This window comes from Natrix helvetica, assembly GCF_964273705.1.
Source record: "Natrix helvetica genome assembly, chromosome: 4".
NCBI lineage: Eukaryota > Metazoa > Chordata > Lepidosauria > Squamata > Natricidae > Natrix > Natrix helvetica.
This window is the reverse complement of record NC_138550.1, coordinates 166,345,855-166,364,285: the sequence shown is the minus strand read 5'-3', so window position 1 is coordinate 166,364,285 and position 18,431 is coordinate 166,345,855. Positions and strand designations below refer to the sequence as shown.

General features: G+C 49.0%; 2 protein-coding genes across 9 annotated transcripts in view; one reads left to right on the top strand and one right to left on the bottom strand.

Annotated features, from left to right (window-relative positions):
- PTK2 (protein tyrosine kinase 2) overlaps window positions 1–15,418 on the top strand; it is a 265,732-nt gene extending 250,314 nt beyond the window's left edge. For all 8 annotated transcript variants that reach the window (XM_081951050.1, XM_081951049.1, XM_081951053.1 and 5 more), the window contains 3 exons: window positions 3,600–3,755; window positions 6,414–6,494; window positions 13,591–15,418. In XM_081951050.1, coding sequence (XP_081807176.1) covers window positions 3,600–3,755; window positions 6,414–6,494; window positions 13,591–13,803 — 450 coding nt within the window. In that variant the 3' untranslated portion in view covers window positions 13,804–15,418. The remainder of the gene's footprint in view (window positions 1–3,599; window positions 3,756–6,413; window positions 6,495–13,590) is intronic.
- Window positions 15,419–15,557: 139 nt separating this feature from the next.
- Window positions 15,558–18,003, bottom strand: RPLP1 (ribosomal protein lateral stalk subunit P1). The gene is made up of 4 exons (XM_081951091.1): window positions 17,814–18,003; window positions 16,980–17,054; window positions 15,814–15,928; window positions 15,558–15,686 (listed from the first exon to the last, which is right to left on the bottom strand). Exons 1-4 carry the CDS (start codon window positions 17,883–17,885, stop codon window positions 15,607–15,609), a joined length of 342 nt encoding a protein of 113 aa, XP_081807217.1. The 5' UTR covers window positions 17,886–18,003; the 3' UTR covers window positions 15,558–15,606.
- Window positions 18,004–18,431: the final 428 nt, after the last annotated feature.

The following is an 18,431-nucleotide window of genomic DNA, read 5'->3' as shown; positions in this document are numbered from 1 at the left end:
GAGCGAAATGCACAGGGCCCGGCTGGATGCATTTGGGGTGGGGCCAGGGGGTGGGGTTTAACAACAGACCTCTTTTGCTGTCGCTTGTATTTTTGTTTTTTCCTGTTGTTTTGTTTTGCTGCAGTTCATTAACATTGTCTTTTGTCTTTTCCTCCCTTTTTCGTGGTAAATGTCTTTAATTCCTCCTCAATCTCTGCTCAACCACTAGCCATGGCGGGTAAGAAATCTTTCTCTCTCCTTCCCTCTCTGCGGTGGGGGCGAGGGACACATCGCATGAATGCCGACGGAGTGGGGGGGGGGAGGTTTGTGGCGTGGCACAAAAATCTTGGCAGGTGCCCTTCAGCCTTTTTGGCTGAAACCATCCAGACCCGCAGCAGTCAGCAGCAGTCAGGGTCTCTGCGGGAAACTTGGAAGTTCAAGTGTTTCCCTTTAGAGCAGTGTTTCTCAAACTTGGCGACTTTAAGTCCTGTGGACTTCAACTCCCAGAATCCCCCAGCCAGCATAGCTGGCTGGGGAATTCTGGGAGTTGAAGTCCACAGGACTTAAAGTCGCCAAGTTTGAGAAACACTGCTTTAGAGGATTCCAAAGAAGGACACGTCTCAGGCCCCAAAGGTGCTTTTTCAGGAGGCAACTGGACTTTCTGGTTTTTCCTTTTGAAGACGTTTTGCTTCTCATCCCAGAAGCTTCTTCAGCTCTGACTGGATGGTGGGGAATGGAAGGATTGACGTTCCTTGCAGACAAAGCTGGTCATTTGCATCCTTTTAGATGGTCGTTGAGGCCACTTGGAGGTTTTGGTGCAAATGGTTTCTGCAGTCTGTAGTTTTTCTGGAAATCCGTTCATTCTCCCACACCAAAGCTAAAAGTCTATGGAGAGTCTTGGTCATCTTTCAAAGAAAAACAAGAAAGTCCAGTTGCTTCCTGAAAAAGCACCTTTGGGGCAACCATGGGCTGATGACTGAGAATCTCTACAGACTTTTAGCTGTGTAATTTGGGATGAGCACCCTTTGAAAGGTGTGGGAACGGATTTCCAGAAACATTGCAGCCTACAGGAACCACTTGCACCACTCAGGTGACCCTGAGGACACAGGCAAACCTCCAGGTGGCCTCAATGACCCTCTCAAAGGATGCAGATGACCAGCTTTGTTTGCAAGGAGTATCAAATCCTTCCATCCCCTACCATCCAGTCAGAGCTGAAGCAGCCTCTTGGGTGAGAAGTGAAATGTCTTCGGAAAAAAAAAACAAGAAACTCCAGTCGCCTCCTGAAAAAAGCACCTTTGAGACAACCCTGACCTGGGTGACTGAAAATCTCCATAGACAAATCTCTTGGTATATTCTACTGTTAACGTCCCTGCTCTCGCTGGCAGGGAATTGCAAGTAGTCCTCGACTTGCGACTGTTCCAAAGTTATGACAAATGCTAAAAAGGCTACTTATACCCTGAGTTAGAAGTTCTTACATCTGCTTCCCTCCCCCTTTGCAATCATGTGACCGCAGTTTTGGGCACTCGGCAAGTGACCCAATAGGTACCAAGTACCATTTGCAGCACCCTACAGTCACATGGCCATGATTTACGAGACCTCCAAAACTCCATGGTGTGACACCTGTCTATCTTGCCTTCTCCTGTGTATTAAAGCGAGGGCCATCCTTCAGCCTTCGCTTTAAATCTGGCCAGTCTTTCTCCAAATCCTTCCAAATGGGATGAACCCCATTTCCGTCCCGTCATTTGTCTGGCACAGGCTGTTACTCTGAAGGTGAAACAAGGAATGGAGTGCCTGGATTTGGGGTGGGAACATTCTGTCTGCCAACAATGAACTCTGCCACCAAAGTGTGGTTGTCCACACTTGCTCCAGCTTCTCTTCTCAAGGTGACACTGATTCATAAAACCCCAGGCCTGGGAGGGGTCCAACCGTGGTCCCTTTAAGACTTGTGGACTTCAACTTCCAGAATTCCCTGGCCAACTATGCTGGTGATCTATGGCAGGACAAAGGTTGCAGTCTGTTATTGGGGGCGGCCGAATCTTTTACTCTGAAGGAGGAAGCACAGAGTGTGTGAGCAAGATGTCTGTTTTGACCTAGGCTTTCCCAAACCACGAAGCAGACTCCTAGTCCTGACAAAAAACTCTTTATATTAAGTTACTATGAATTCTGCTCATTCCCATCCAGCAAAGTCTTTCAAGGGAGGATTTACAGTCACAGACCTTCTCTGGCTTGGAGAGCTGCCAGGATGATATCTGCAAAACTTGGCCAGGAGTCTCAGAGAGTCACAAACCAATGAAGCAAACTAATGGTCTCCTGCAAACTCCACTCCCCTTTCGCTCCTCTTTTATTCCCTCTGGGAGGGGCCATTCATCATCCACCTGTGGCCTTACTCCCAATTCGACCCCTGTTCTTTAGCTGTTCCCTTCATCTGGCAACTCTGCACATGCGCACACTGGGAACAGGCTCCAGATGTTTGTCTGCCTCACTGATGTCTGACTCCTAAGGCAGCTGATAACTGTCAGATGGCCCTGGCCCCCTCTCTGCCTCTGACACAGAGCCCTCATCAGAGCCTCCCCCAGACTCCAGGACTGGCCCATCTTCCTCCCCAACCTTCTCATTGTCCGAATCTGCTGCCAGCTCCATTGGCCGCTGGCAGGCCACCACAGTCTGTCCTTTAGGCATGTGTATGGATGAATGCATGCACACACGCACACACCATTTATTCACAGTGCCATCACTGCCTCTCATCTCTCAGAACCCTGTCCAACTTTTGGGTAGTTCTGGCTTTGTATGAGGAGAAAACAAATTTCATACTATTTAAGTAGTATTAGTTTTGCGATAGCAAATATTTGTATTTCGGAGTTAACTTGAGGGTGGAGGTTTGTTCTCCGAGCTTGTGGGTAGGTTTTCCAATGTTTTGTTAGCCAGGTTAGGTGACATCTTCAGTGGGGTTTAGGGATGTTCTTTGGTTTATAAGGAGGTGACTTCCCCATCACAAGACCTATCGATCACACAAAGTCCTTATAAACAGAAGAACACAGGCATAGACATCCCCCTAAGCTCCACTGAAGACGTTACCTAGCCTGGTAACGAAACGTTCGGAAACCAACTCGCAAGCTTGGAGAACAAACCCTCCACCTCCCCACCTCATTATCACATTTTACCTGGATTCCAAATTTGACACCTAAAAGTGCCGGTGGAAATCTAGTGGAACAAAATTTAACCGCCATGAAATAGTTCTAAAAGGAGTGGATTTGTTGTTCTTACCCGAGAACGCTCCCATAGTTCCAAAACAGGCAAAGTTGGAGCAATTCTAACTCCATCCCCTTAGGTGCCCATCGCAACGACAGATCCAAAAATAGGAAAGTCCAATCAAATCTTATTTTCAGTGGTTTGAAACTATAAATAACTGAGGCTAAACCAACATCCTGCCCATGTTGAGGTCCCAGTGTGTGATAAAACTACTGAATGTGGGCTCTCTTTTTCTCCTGGCCCCCCATGGGGAGCCTCGGTGATGATGGTGGACTTGGGGCTTCATGGATGGTGAACTCTAGAAGGAAAAAGGTCTTCAGAAGTAGTCTAGCGCCACCTGGTGGGGAATCCATGCTCTTCTTTTCTTCCAGATTCAGCCTCAGGAGATCAGCCCTCCTCCAACTGCCAACTTGGACCGCTCAAATGATAAAGTGTACGAGAACGTCACCGGCCTGGTAAAGGCGGTTATAGAAATGTCTAGCAAAATCCAGCCAGCACCACCCGAGGAGTATGTCCCCATGGTGAAGGTAAGATGCACACCGCCAAGATTAGGGGACTGGAGGCTAAAACATATGAAGAACAGTTGCTGGAACTGGTTATGTCTAGTCTAATGAAAAGGAGGATAAAGGGTGACATGATAGCAGTCTTCCAATATCTCAGGGGTTGCCACAAAGAAGAGGGAGTCAAACTATACTCTAAAGCACTTAAGGGTAGAATAAGAAGCAATGGGTGGAAACCAATCTAGGAGAGAAGCAACCTAGAACCAAGGAGAAATTTCCGGACAGTTACAACAATTAACCAGTGGAACAATTTGCCACCAGAAGTTATGAATGCTCCATCACTGGAAGTCTTTAAGAAGATGTTGGATAACCATTTGTCTGAAGTGGTGTAGGGTTTCCTGCCTAAGCAGGGGGTTGGACTAGAAGACCTCCAAGGTCCCTTCCAACTCTGTTATTCTATTCTATTCTATTCTATTCTATTCTATTCTATTCTAACACAGATACTAATGGGTTTGAAGAAGCATTTCAGATACGCATCCTGCTGTAACCCTTTCAATAACCCACCCTTCATTTAAGATTGGTTGCTATTCATAGTGATGGTATATTAAGATTAGGTCACATTGTGCATGGAGAGGGGAGCAGGCAGCATCCCTCATTGCTGGCTGAGGCACTTTCCCCAACATACAGGGAGCCCTAGTTTCTCCCACCAGGACTCGGAAAGTCCAGCCATTTCCTGCTGGGGGCTTCAATTCTCTTTTCACCAATGTCTTCAGAATTATACTTATATTTATTTGCAACGAAACAAGCTGCTCGATTCCATCTACCCAAATAGAGTATTATCCCACTACTAAAGCCGAGTCGGAGCTCTTCCTAGGAGTGGCTGGGGAAAACCTGGAAGCTTTCAGATTCGGGTTAATGTCAGGGTTCCAAATAGCATCCTCAATTAAAGAAGAATCCGAGGCTAAAGATTCCTCAAAATTCCAATTTATTAGAGAAGCCATGCTGGCACGTCTGGAAAAACCCGAAACTGAAAGTTTCCAGGTTTTCCCCACCCAGTTGAAAATTCAAGACCCTGCCCCAGCACCCACAGGTTCCTCACATGGTCTAATCAGTCACTGTCCCAAAAGAAGATTCCTTCCAGTGACGCCCCCTCCAGGTGACCTTGACTCTCTGAGAAGGAATGTTATTTTGACTACAAAGCTCCCATGCTGCATACAATCCCCCCTCCCACAGTAGAATATGTGGCAGGCTTGAGGCCCAAAGGACACGATGACTTCCAAGCCTGACGTCGTTGTCAGAACTGTATGGAGGGAGCAACTTTTTACCTCTTAAATGGCCTTTGAGCATCATAGTAGGCAAATGGCTGCTGGTTCGTGATTGGAAAAGTTGTCACTGGGCTCCTTCTGACATTAGTGGTAGAAAAACTATACCGTATTTTTCAGAGTATAAGATGCACCAAGATTTTCAAGAGGTAAATTTTAAAAAAAGTTTTTGCACTCTGCAGACTGCCCAAACTCTGAAAAAATGGGCATGTAGTGAGTTTGAGAGGCCTGCAAAATGCTCCTGAAGGCGGGGGGGGGGGGGGACGAGCAAAAAATGGCCCATTTTTCACAAAAGCGGACCCGTGTTTTGTTTTGTTTTAAAGGGGGGGCATGCATAGCCTTTAGGAGGCTTATAGAGTGCTCCTGGGGGCTGGGAGTCTGTGTAAAAACAAGCATAAAATGCCTGTTTTTCACTCCTTTTTTGCCCTCCCCAGCCCCCAGGAGCACTTTGCAGGCCTCCCAAACTCTCTGCACGTCCATTTTTGTGAAGGTGGCGGGGTTTCGGAAGGCGAAAAATTCAGTGTATAAGTTGCGCCCAGATTTTTACCCTCTTTTTGTCAGGAAAAATATGTGTTGTCATATTCCCAAAAATACAGTATATACACACACACACACCGGGTCATAACTCTCTAAGTGACACATACATACATACATATATACATACATGTCACTTAAAGAGTTATGACCTATGTCTGTAGTTCCAACAGCACCCACTCCCAGGTGCTTGGAAATATGGCTGTATTTGCAGCCATTTGCCCTGGCCCATGATTATGTGATGCTTTTGTAACAGTTCTGCTGCACCACACATAACAATGGGTTTACTTAATGACTGGGACCTTTGCTGTATTTGCTTAATGATGGCTGCAAAAATACTAAAATTGGGTTGGTCACACGGCCAATAAAAAGGGGCTGAATCAAAAGGATTTGTTTAGTTGCTTCAGATGACCTGAGAGTATGACACATTTTTTTCAGCTTTAAAAGAAATCGATCTGGGGTTTTGATGATGTTTATGATACAGTGATGTTATCTCCATGTGGGACTTAAGCAAGTTCCTCTTTGCTCTAATCTCCAGGATCATGAGGTTTTTCAAGGTTTAGAGCTTTGTATGCTGATACTTTTATCTAGTTACTGGAAAAAGCTGTATATATCCTCCCAATTGCCCCAGGTGAAAATGGTGGGATTGTAGTCCATAATATCTCAGGGTCGCTATGTTGGGGGATCTACCGTAGGTTAGAGGTTGCAGAGTGTTTGAAATATACCGATTTATATTTGCTTTATGTCTTTTGCCTATTTGTGTCTTGTGTTTTTTGTCAGAATACTGCTGCTCAATCTCATTTAATTCTGTTTCCGTGTCTTGCGGTAGGAAGTGGGTTTGGCCTTGCGAACTTTATTGGCAACAGTCGATGAAACCATTCTGGTCCTCCCAGCAAGCACTCACAGAGAGGTAGAAGCACTTTTTCCTTCTTTTGTTTTGTTTTGCATCTTGCTTCCTGGATTGTGGCCTGCCATGATTTTATCTGAATGCTAAAAGCCTGTCTTTAGACTTTGCTTTATTTTCTACTAACATGTCAGCCAATTCTCTAGATTTTAGGTTGGAATAAAGGCATAAAGAACTTAGAACAAAAGAAAATGGTGCCAGGTTTGTGGTTGTGTAAATCGGTAAAAACATTTGATGGCAGTTCAAATATTCTGCAGCTGCAAAGATAAGAGGATTTTGATCCTGAAGGAGAGAGGGTGACTGATGCGAGAGAAAGCCCAATTTATTAACTGTATGTGTGCAAACAAATAGACATACACTCACACACAACACACCTGTCTACTCTGCTCACTTCAAAGACAAACAATAAATCATTAAATCATATCAACTAAGTTGAATCTGCCACTTGAATTCTTATCAAAAGCCAAAGGATTTTTTTTAAAAAAAGAAAGCAAATTCCAGAGACATTCAACAGGAAAAAGAAAAATTAAGTACTGGTGTTAATTAATACTTTAAAGAGCTAGCAGAGTGTTTCTCAATCTCAGCAATTTTAAGACGCAGGTACTGCCGGGGGAATTCTGGGAGTTGAAGTCCACACATTCTAAAGTTGCTGAGTTTGACAATCATTGCAGAGACACTACATACAAGATTTAGGTTCATGACGCTGCTTGGTGGCAGGCCAAGTGAGGAGATAGTCAGTTGGTCTTACCTGAACTGCATGTCTCGAAGGTGGTGTGGGAGGAGTCACAGTTGGTTATTAACACAGCCCATTTGCCCGGAAACTGAGGTAAATCTTGAGGCCACACCTCTGCTCCTCCTCCTGACTCCCCCAGATTAACCAATGGTCTGGTCGAAGAGACGCCTGGGAGGGAAGGGAACAGGAACACACACACACACACACACCTCCCTTCCTGGTCCCTGACTGACCAGAACTAACTACTCAGGCCCCTAGGCGCAGAGCGCACCTAACGGGTGGGATGTGACTACTCCCACGCCACCTTCGAGACATGCAGTTCAGGTAAGACCAACTGACAGTCTCCAAAGTGGGGTGTGGGAGGAGTCACAGCTGGGGCATACCAAAGCTAGATGTCCATGGGAGGGATCATTGGGCCTGAGTCCCCTGAGAGTCCAGGACTCCCTGCAGAACCCTCCTCCTGAAGGCAGCCTCCGCGTGGAAGGAACAGAGATCCGCCCTGCTGGGAAGAGCGTTAAGCTTGGACACCTTCTTGGCCGAGGTGATCGCTACCAGGAAGACCACCTTGAGGGTCAGGAACTGTAGGCTCACCTCCCTCAGGGGCTCAAAAGGCTCCTCCAGCAGTGCCTGGAGCACCGTGGGGAGGTCCCAGGTGGAAAAGCGGTGGACCGTCGGGGGCCGAAGGTTCGTTGCCCCTCTGAGGAATCGCCTTATGACTGGGTGCTGGGACAAGGATCGGGAGCCCCCTCCTCCCCAAAGAAAACTGTGACCTGCCGCCTGAGGGTACTGTGGGCCAACCCCTTCTCTAGGCCGTCCTGGAGGAAGTCCAGTACTTGGGGCACGGAGGCCGAGATCGGGTTTATCCCCGCAGCCCGGCACGAGGTCGCAAAGGCGGCCCAGGACGCGTTGTAGACATGAGTGGTGGAACCCCTTCTGGAAGCATCAATGGTCCTGATGGAGCCACTCTGGATCTGGGTGTTCCAGAGTCCCCTGGTGCACAGCCACCTCCCCCTGTGGGATTCTCCGGTGGGGTAGCTTCGACATGTCCACCAGGTCTGCAAACCAGGGGCGACGGAGCCAATAGAGGACCACTAGGATGACCTCTGCCCTCTCTACTACTAGCTTCCTCAGGATTCCGGGGAGGAGGGGAAGGGGAGGAAAGGCGTAAAGGAGGCCTGCCGGCCATCTGCAGCGTAGGGCATCGGTGTCCACTGCTCCTCGAGACAGGAACCTTGAGATGAATCGGTAGCTGGGTGTTCGATGGGGAGGCAAAGAGATCCAACTGTCAGCCAACTGAATCTCTGGCAGATCTGTTCGAAGATTCTGGGATGAAGCTGCCACTTATTTTGACTACAAAGCTCCCCTGTTGCATACAATTCCCCCACATTGTCCACTGTCTCTCTGCTGAGCCAGTCCGCCTGTTGGTTTTCTACCACGGAATGTGCTCCACCTGGATCAATCGGAGGTTCCATTCCGCCCAGCTCCCCAGCCGAAGAGCTTTGTTGCGTAGCGCCTTGGAGTGCGTACCTCCCTGCTTGTTCACATGCGCCTTGGCTACCACGTTGTCCGTCAGGATCAGGATATGCTGACCGGAGACTGTTGCCTTGAAGTGTTGAAGGGCTAGGTGGATCGTTCTGAGCTCCAGCCAGTTGATGTTCTTCCGCAGGTTCGTTGGTGCCCCCCAGATCCTCCTCAGCCCTAGCAGCCGACTTGGCCAGGATGAGAATATCATCTAGGTAGCAATGTAGTCGGACTGGGATGGAATGGAGGTGCCCCACAGCTGCGGCCAATACATTGGTGAAGGCTCTGGGGCCTGACGCTAACCCAAAGGGAAGGGCCCTGTATTGGTAGTGGGTACCTCGTGGGAGAATCTGAGGAACCTACAGTGCTCCGGGGCAATCATGATGTGTAGGTATATGGAGGCTAGGAATCCCCTTGTCGGATACCTTTCAGGATGGACTTGAGGGAGGCCATCTTGAACCTGCGGTAGACCAGTCTGGAGTTCATGGTTCAGGTTTGAATAGAATCCTGACCCCTTCTCCCTCTCCGGAACCAACTCTACTGCCTTGATATCCAGCAGGTGTTGGATAGCCTTGCGCATGAGCGAGCGCTTAGCTAGATTCCTGGAGGAGGAGAAGATCCAGAACCTATTTGGGGTGTGTGAGTGGAACTACAAATTTACCCCGAGCCTAACGGTCTGGAGAATCCACTCGTCCGTGGTCATGTGCTCCCAGGTATCCACGAATAAGGAGAGACAGCCGCCAATGGGGTGATCTGGAGCCGGATCACTTGGACCTGTGGAAGGGACCCCCCCCCCCCCCCGGTGCGAAAGGGCCGCTTGCTCTGCGGTTGGAACCTGTATCTGTCCCTGGCATACTGCCTATCTCCCTGCCTGGGAAATCTGGATGCAGAGTACCTCAGTTGTTGTAAGTCCGACTCAGGGGGACGATAGGAGGGCCTCCTGGGATAAGGAGCCAGTCGATGATCGGAGCGCCTGTTTGTGGACGGAAAGACCTTATGTTTCTTCTTGTCTTCTACGAGGATGGGGTCCAGCGATGAGCCGAAGAGCTTGTCTCCGGTGTAATCTGCCCCTGCCAGATGCCATTTTGCCTGGGACTCGGCCTGCCAATGGCGTAGCCACAGCAAACATCTGGATGCCACTGAGGAAGATAAAGCTCTGGACAAATACTTTACTAGTGTGGCGTCAGTTGAAAATTGGGTGGCCGCCATTAACTTCGTCATGTCCTGCAGCAGTCTCACATCTGATGCTGGCATTCTGTCCCGGAGTTGCTCCAGCCATAGCAGGGTGGACCGGTTGAAGAAAGATGCGGCAGCTGCCATCCTAATCACCCACATCACGGCCTGGAATGACTCGCACATGACCAGTTCCGCCCTCCTGTCCTCTGCCTTGAGGCAGTTGGAGATGTCTCCCGTCACCACCGCGAAGGAGGAGGCTAGGACACTGGAGTGTCCACTGAAGGAACCTGTAAAGCCTAGGCAAAGGTAGCATTAAGGTTGTAAAACCTGCGATCATTGCTCCCCGGGGTTGGGAAGGTACCTGGTTTAACCCACTGGGACTTAAGTACTTCTAGGAAGAGGTCTGGGGTAGGAATCTCTTCCTTCTCTACCTGAGGCCTGTGGAAGGGTCCCTTCTTGTTCCTCCCACTCGTGCAAGGGGTGGCAGCGGCTTGGGTGGGCTCTGGGATGCTGTCCAGATCTGCAGTGGCCTTGGCCTTGCATAACAAGGAACTAAACAAGGCGGGAGGGAAGAACCCCGTGATATTGGGTGCCTCAGGGACCTGGGAGTCCTTGTCTTCTGAGAACCCAATATCCGTCTGCTCTTCCTCTTCTAAACCTGACCCCTCACTGGCAGTGGAGGGTAAAGGCGACCTGGACTCTGGGGACAGGGGACCCGGGTTGGTCTAGATGTCCTCTTGGGGTTCCACGGGAAGACCTTCTCCTAGAGCCGTGGGACTGGTGCTTCATCCCCGTGGCGATCCCTTGCGCAATGGCTCTGCCTAAAACATTCTGAAAGCTTTCAGGAAGCTCTGGATAAACCAAGGGAAGGTCAGGGGGTTGCAATGTTGTCCCTGGGGCTGGTGATTGCGGCGCTAGGCGATGCCTGGTGGGACTAGAGCCTCTGCGGCCAAAGGGATGCCCCCGAGGGGTGTGCACGCGACAGAGGGGGTGATAGGGCGCTGTGCCCTATGCTAGACCCTCGGGGAGATCCCGGGGATTCATGCTGGGCCTCCTCCAGCGTGGAAAGCCTGCGAGGGGAGCGGGATCTGGAAGGAGAAGGGCTGATGGTGTCCCTAGCCCTCCTCCTGGTAACCCTGGTGGTCCACACCTCGCTGCTAGGGATCTCCTTCCTTACAGCCTTAGAGGTGCTCTTCTTGGAGGTAGACCACCCCCTGGTGACTGGGGGAACCCCCCTGGAGGTCCCCTCACCCGGATCCAGTCCCCTGGGGATCTAGGGCCAGCCGCTCCCCCGCTCCTCGTGGCCTCTGCCATAATCCTTACGGTCACACTCACCACCTCACTCCTGTTGTGCTGGCCTTGGCTTGACTGCACGTCCTGTGCCTTTAAGGGTTCTGCGTGCCTCCCAAGTGAGCCGCCGATCCATGGCACAATTGCCGGCCCACTGCCAAACAGCTGCCCCCCCCCCAGATTACCGGCGGAGCACAGGCCCAAGGAACTCCCTCCTGGGTTCCGGCGGTGGCTTCTGAGCGCCTGTGGAATCCGTAACCAGGCACGCCAACCATGCGCTCCACTCACGTGCTCCTCTCAAGATGGCTGCAGTCCAAGATGGTGGCTGCCAAACATGCGGTCCAAATCTGCCAGTTCCGATTGGTTGTCTTTGCAATCCTCTGCCGGCTGTGACTCCTCGGGGATCTCGTCGAGCAGCGCCTACGGTGCGCAGCCTGGAGCCCCCCCCTCACGACTGCCCAGCCGCTCGGAGGCTCTCCGCTAGCACAGCAAGCACCGCCTGAGCAAAGCTAGGAATTAGAGAGGCGCGAGCGAGGAGAGGTGGTCAGAAGTCAAAAAAACAGCTGAAAGGTAAGAAGTCTTCGAATCGAAGGGAGAATCAGGAAAGTGCTCCTACTGGGCCGAAGACTGAGATTAATCTGGGGGAGTCAGGAGGAGGAGCAGAGGTGTGGCCTCAAGATTTACCTCAGTCTCCGGGCAAATGGGCTGTGTTAATACCCAGCTGTGACTCTTTTCACGCCCCACTTCGGAGACACACAAACTCCCTTGTTCCTCCCAAGCAAGATAAAGGGTGTTTTAAATCCGACTCTTCCTTTTGGGACTTAACCCCATTATTCCTTGTTTTGCTCTCTGGAATGAGAGGGTTGACTTTCTATGTGAAGTGCTTTCTGGGTTTTGAAGAATGCTATCACTTCTCACCCTGCTTCACTTTTCTGAAGGCTAAAACATCTCCTTCAATCGTCCCAAAGGTGCTTTTCTCAGGAGGCGATGTTTTTTCTTTGAGGAAGTTTCCCTTCTCGTCTAAGAAGCTTCTTCCGCTCTGACTGGACGGTGGGGAATGGAAGGATTGATGCTCCTTGCAGACAAAGCTGGTCATTTGCATCCTTTGAGAGGGTTGTTGAGGGCCCTTGGAGGTTTACACCTATCCTCAGGGTCACCTCAGTAGTGCGAATGGGTGTGGAGCCACCTTGGAGCTGCTGAAGATTGGAGATTATGTCGTATCCCTCCCCCTCTGTTGAGAGGGCTGTTCAATTTTGACCTAGATGGCCTCTTTGACCCCTCTTTCAATCCATTAGTCCACATTTTGGGCAAAGAGGACCGCCATTCCCCACCATCCATTCAGAGCTGAAGAAGCTTCTGGGATGCAAAGCGAAGAAAAACGAGAAAATCCAGTTGCCTCTTGAAAAAAGCATCTTTGGGGCATTTCGTAGCTCAGGGTTGAAATGAAGGGAGTCCTTGCTGCTGTCTGAGCCTGGCGGTGACTGAGGTGGTTTGGGCAATGCAACCTCTGGAAGAAAAAGTACCAAGCTCAGGTGCTTCTCTTATCCCGGCTTTTATTCATTGGGGATCAACCTTTTTTCCTGCTTTCATGTTGCTTTAAAATAGCAGTCACCAACTGGTGGTCCCTGAGAAAATTTTGGTGGTCTGCAGACAAATTATTTGCATTTTTTATCTTGCACTAAATCAGGAGTCCTCGAACTACGACCCCTGGGCCGGATATGTGCAATGAACGTTTGTGTTGCTGCAGAGAGTCTCCCCCTTTGGGGTTTTTTTATGTGGGTCAGAGGGGGGGGGAGAAATTCTAACTTGGGGTCTGCTTTGGCCTCCTGGTGGGGGCTTTGGGCGAAGGCTGGAGGGAAGCGCCGCTGGTGGCGAAGAGCCAGAGGACCTCATTCCAGTGGGACTGCATCATGGCCTGGAACTGGCTGACCATCTCAGCCCACTGAGCCTCCAGGTACCGGCACCTGGCCTTGCACCCCCGCAGGTCTTCCCTCTGCTTGGAAAGCCCATGCTTGTGGTCCTCAGTGAGGTGCTTCTGCTGAGCCTCCTTCTCGATTAGATCTAATTTGAACTGAGCTGTTTTGCCAACTCTCCTGGTGGCTGCTTAGCTCCAGCAACGGCTTCCTGTTGGGGCCCTAAGGAGCCCAGGCAGGCAGCTGAGGAGTGGCAAGTAGAAGCGGGCAAGGCGCCCCTCAACATGAGTGACATCCCATTGGCCACGCCCACCTAGCCATGCCCACCCAGTGGTCATTAGGCCTATATTAGTTGGCCACAGGATTTAAAATTATTTAGTGATCCCTGAGGTTCGAATGGTTGGTGAGCCCTGCTTTAGATGAGTCTTTGGATCCAGGTCTTACTCTGCACTCTCCTTCCCTCTTTCAGATCGAGATGGCTCAGAAACTGTTGAATTCTGACCTGGCGGAGTTGATTAACAAGATGAAGCTGGCTCAGCAGTACGTGATGACTAGTTTGCAGCAAGAGTACAAGAAGCAGATGCTGACCGCAGCTCACGCCCTCGCAGTAGATGCCAAAAACTTATTGGATGTTATCGACCAAGCCAGGCTAAAATCTCTTGGCCAGTCTAGGCCTCACTAGAAGCGGAGATCAATGGATTTTGCATTTGCAGAAGTTTGAGAAAGGATCCTTGCCGAATAAGCAAAGGGGCAGCAACTCCTTCAGCAGGAATGAGAATGGACGGCTCAGCTCAGGAGTAACAACTCGTCGGTTCTCTCAAGTATTTTTTTTTTTTTACATCAATGCCAAGAAAAATCCAAAAACTGAAACAAGGCAACAAAACCTTAGCAACCCTTTCAGGTTTTTTGTTTTTCCTTCACGTCATTCAGAATGTGAAATGTTTTTGAGATGAATTGCTTTTTTCTTTCTTCCAAACAAAAGAAAACTGACAAAAGGAACTTTTTTTTAAAAAAAAAACTGCAAATCCGAAATCGCGTGGAGAATTCTGGGACACCCGAGGGCTGAGAATTCTTTCCAAACAATGTTATGAACTGCTGTTGACTGGAACATTTTTTTTTATTGGAACACTAAATAATGCCACACACACACACAAAATGCTAATCACAATTTACAGAGATTAAAAAAAAGCTATATTTTCAAAGTATGTCATTTCAAGGCAAATTTTAAAAAAAACATCATGTTTTCCTACTTCCATGTGGATGTACGCGAACCATTATTGGGACAGAACGTAGCTGAAGAGAACACAAGAACTGTTAAGTTTGTCACCAGAATAACATGCCCCGTCCCTTTTTTTGGTAGGTGTTTTTCCTTCTAAGTAAGAAATGGAGCTGCATTTAGAAGTTCTGTAACCATACATGTCCCCCCATCCACCCCCCATTTTTATATAATTTATAAAGAAAGATTAAAGCCATGATAAATATTTTAAAACTGCTTGAATTCAACTCATCAAGTGCCTGACTGTGGAACTGTTGTAAGAATGCATGTATCCTTTTGAGGCAGAGGAGGAGGCATTGTTGAAGTATGCAAAATAGCAAATCTTCAATAAAAAGGAGAAAGGAGGTGCCAAACAGCCCGGCTTCTCTTAAGAGAGAGTAAAAATGTCTACGTAAATATAATTTCTGCTTTCAAAGTTTGTATATAACGAACAATAGAAACACGAATCCCTGCAAGGTGCTTTTGAGTGGTCCTAATGAATTAATGTCTCCTTGCTGTATTACCCAAAATGACTGGAAACTTTTCTATAAGAAAATTCTAGAACAGTGTTTCTCAACCTTGGCGACTTGAAGTCCTGTGGACTTCAACTCACAGAATCCCCCAGCCAGCACAGCTGGCTAGGGAATTCTGGGAGTTGAAGTCCACAGGACTTAAAAGCTGCCAAGGTTGAGAAACACTGTTCTAGACCTACAGGTAGACCCCATCTTACAACCCACAACGTATTTGTTGCCAGGTGAGACAGCGGAGCTTTGCCCCTTTTTACGACCTCCCTTGCCACAGCTAAGTGAATCACTGCCATTGTTAAAGTTAGTGAAACATGGTTGCTAAATGAATCAGGCCCACGTTGTCTGAAGGTTGCAAAAGGTGGACCCCGTGACCTCAGGACACTGCAATACTCGTAAACATGAGCCAGTTGTAGTGCCGTCGTAGCTTCGCATGGTCACTAAGTGAATGGTTGTAAGTCGAGGACCACCTGCAGTAGCTTTAAAAATTGCAGCTTGCAAATGGCAGGCAGCATTCGGTCAGCCAGCCACCTCCCCGGACTGCAGAGCAGCCTTGCAGGTAAGTAAATTTATATGTAAGAACTGATGCACTAATCTCTAGCAGTGGAAAATCACAAACATGGCGTGCACCTGCAGCATTCATCCACAAAGACCAAATTTAATTGTTTTTTCTCTTTATTATAAAGAGTAGAAAAAAAATCCCAGCTTAGTCAAAAAGACCAAAGCCCATGTCGTCGTCGGATTCTTCAGACTCTTCTTTCTTTTCTTCCTCTTTCTTCTCTTCAGCTACAAAACAAGTAAAGAGTGTAGATTAAGCCAAGTGGTGAATTTTTACCCCACCCCTAGATAATTGAAAAGAAGGGACAAAGCCAACGGGGACTCAAACACATCTGGAAGAAGCCATTCCACTCACCCGGAGCAGCACCGCTGGCAGGGGCCCCTCCTCCTGCAGGGGCCGATGCAGCTGGAGCACCACCACCGACTCCCACGTTGCAGATGAGGCTCCCGATGTCAATGTTGATGAGAGCCTGGTAACAAGTTAGAAAGTGCCAACGCTTCAGCGTCAAAGTCTCCAAGAGGGGCCGGTGTTCACAGCATCATCTTTATGGAACACCGTTTTTCAAGCCTTGGCTACGTGTGGACTTCCAAGTCTCAGAATTCCCCAGCTAGCTAGGGGAATTCTGGAACTTGAAGTCCACGTCTTAAAAGTTATGGTTGACAAGCACTACAGAAAGTTGTAACATGGGTGTCAAACTCACAGCCCAGATGTATCACCTGCTGGCCAAGCTCACACCCCGTTTAGTCAGGGGGAGGGGGGGGGAGTCACGATATATCACGTGACAACATGGGTTTGATACACCCCCACAGCTCTAGAGGCCCATATAAAGCACTTGTATCATAAAACTTATTAAATTTTTATGCCACCCAACTTCTTTACAAGGTGGCTCTGGGTGGCTTATAAAGTTCTAAAATAAAAAATTGAAAAACCTAAGATTATTCAAAATTGCTATCAGAGGTCATCTTGAACAGGTTTTGGACACATGACTGTCTAGCCTCTTTGTTGACCACTGGTAAGGGCAGCCCATGGGCGGGTTTTTCTTCACCACTGAACAACAGCTTTACACCAGGAAATTCCTGTGTATAGTTCCCTCCCATTTCTATGTTTTTAGCCCAAAGCCAGGATGAAGCTTCAACTATGACTCACCCTATGAATTCTGCCAATTCCCAGGATTTGCACTGGCAAAAAGCAGCTAAGAAGTGCTGGTAGTCCTCTACTTACAACCGTTTGTTTAGCGACCATTCAAAGTTACAACCATCCTGAATAAAGTGACTTATGATCATTTTTCACTGTGACTCTTGCATCCCCCGCCATGGACACGTGATAGCTGGATTCACGTAACCAGGTTACTAACCTAACAGTCATAGTAGTGATTCATATAACAACCATGGCAAGGAAGGTAGGTTGTAAAAAATGGACAAAACTTGCTTTGCAAGCTGTCTTGCTTAGCAAAGGAAAATTTGGGCTCATCTATGGTCATAAGTTGAGGCTACTGGAATCTTCCAGATGCCTTGTTTTACCTTCGCAAAGAGACCCGGCCAGAAAGGCTCCACGTTCACTCCTGCCGCTTTGATGAGGGCGTTGATTTTATCCTCCTGGAAACAAGACAAAACATTGTTTAAAGTATACTTTAAAATATTAAAATACTAGCTGGATAACCGTGCTTCGAGATGAAATGATGTGATCAGAAATCCAGTTCGCTCTGTTGTCAGTGGTGGTCAGTGATTGAAACACATAAGGGAATATCGCTCCCAGCAGTTCCATAGGTGGAAGGGGTAGACATTTTGGTGAGGCACTGAAATTTAGTACCGTAAGGAACCCCCAACTGCGCCTGAGTGAAGGAGTGGAACCGGCCAGTTTGACCTGAGGTAACAGAATGTGAGGTAACTGGCAGTTGGAACAGAGTTCTTTTCAGGTGGGGAGGGGGAGTAGAACTCCTTAGCATGAGAGCGTGTATAAGAAATGCTAATGATCGGATGGTCATTTCGGAAAATCCTTTCTTAGCGAGAACCTAGATGCCAAGGGGAACATACGTGCCGAATTTCAAATTTGTAGGCTTTACGGTTCTTGAGATTCCGTGATGAGTGAGTGGTATTTGGCATAGATAGACAGATATTGAACCTCAACGCTTCGCTGCGGGCAAGGCGGCCTACACTCGAAGCCGGGCGGCCGAAGCCACGAGGATCGCTGGTGATCTCCTTCCCCCTCCCACCAGGCCCTGACCGGAGGGAAACAAGCCCTCATCCTGGGCACGATCGCTGCCAGGAGATCCGAGCTCGACTCGCGAGAAGCGGCAAGCCAGGCGGGCCCGATCCACCGGCCACGAGGCCTTCCCGCCGCGCCCCCCTCCTCACCGTGACGGTGACTTCGTCGTCGTGCAGGATGAGGGCGGAGTAGATGCAGGCGAGCTCGGAGACGGAGGCCATGGCTGGGAATCGGGGGCGTGCGGTGCCAGTCGCCGGGGAAAACGCGGCCTTAGCTTCGGCTGAAGAACGCAGCACCTTTCACGCCACGAGAGCAGGACTGAGAACGGGATGCCGGCCTGGCGCTTATAAGTAGGCCTGAACGCAGCCAATGGTAGAGGAGGCGGAAGGCATTGGCCAATCCGGCTCGGTCGCGGGGCGGGACTCCGCTTTGGGATATCCTCCCGCGACAACTTGGAAAGCGAATCACAGTTACTAGTGCTCCCTAGTGAAATTCCGACCAATCCGTGAGAGTGATATTGATCTCGGCCGCTGAGGCCTTCTCAAGATTGCCCCATAATGCTTTGTCCATTAATATATATATATTAATATATATATTATATATTATAATTATATAATATAATACATAACGCTCGCCGCCCATATCCCAAATCAAACTAACAGGGATTATAGGAAAGGAAAGGCTGGACTTGAACTCGGTAGCACTCCTCTCTTCCAGAAGAAACGGCTTCTTGGCCGGAAATCAGAGAGAAGGCATGAGGAGGCCTC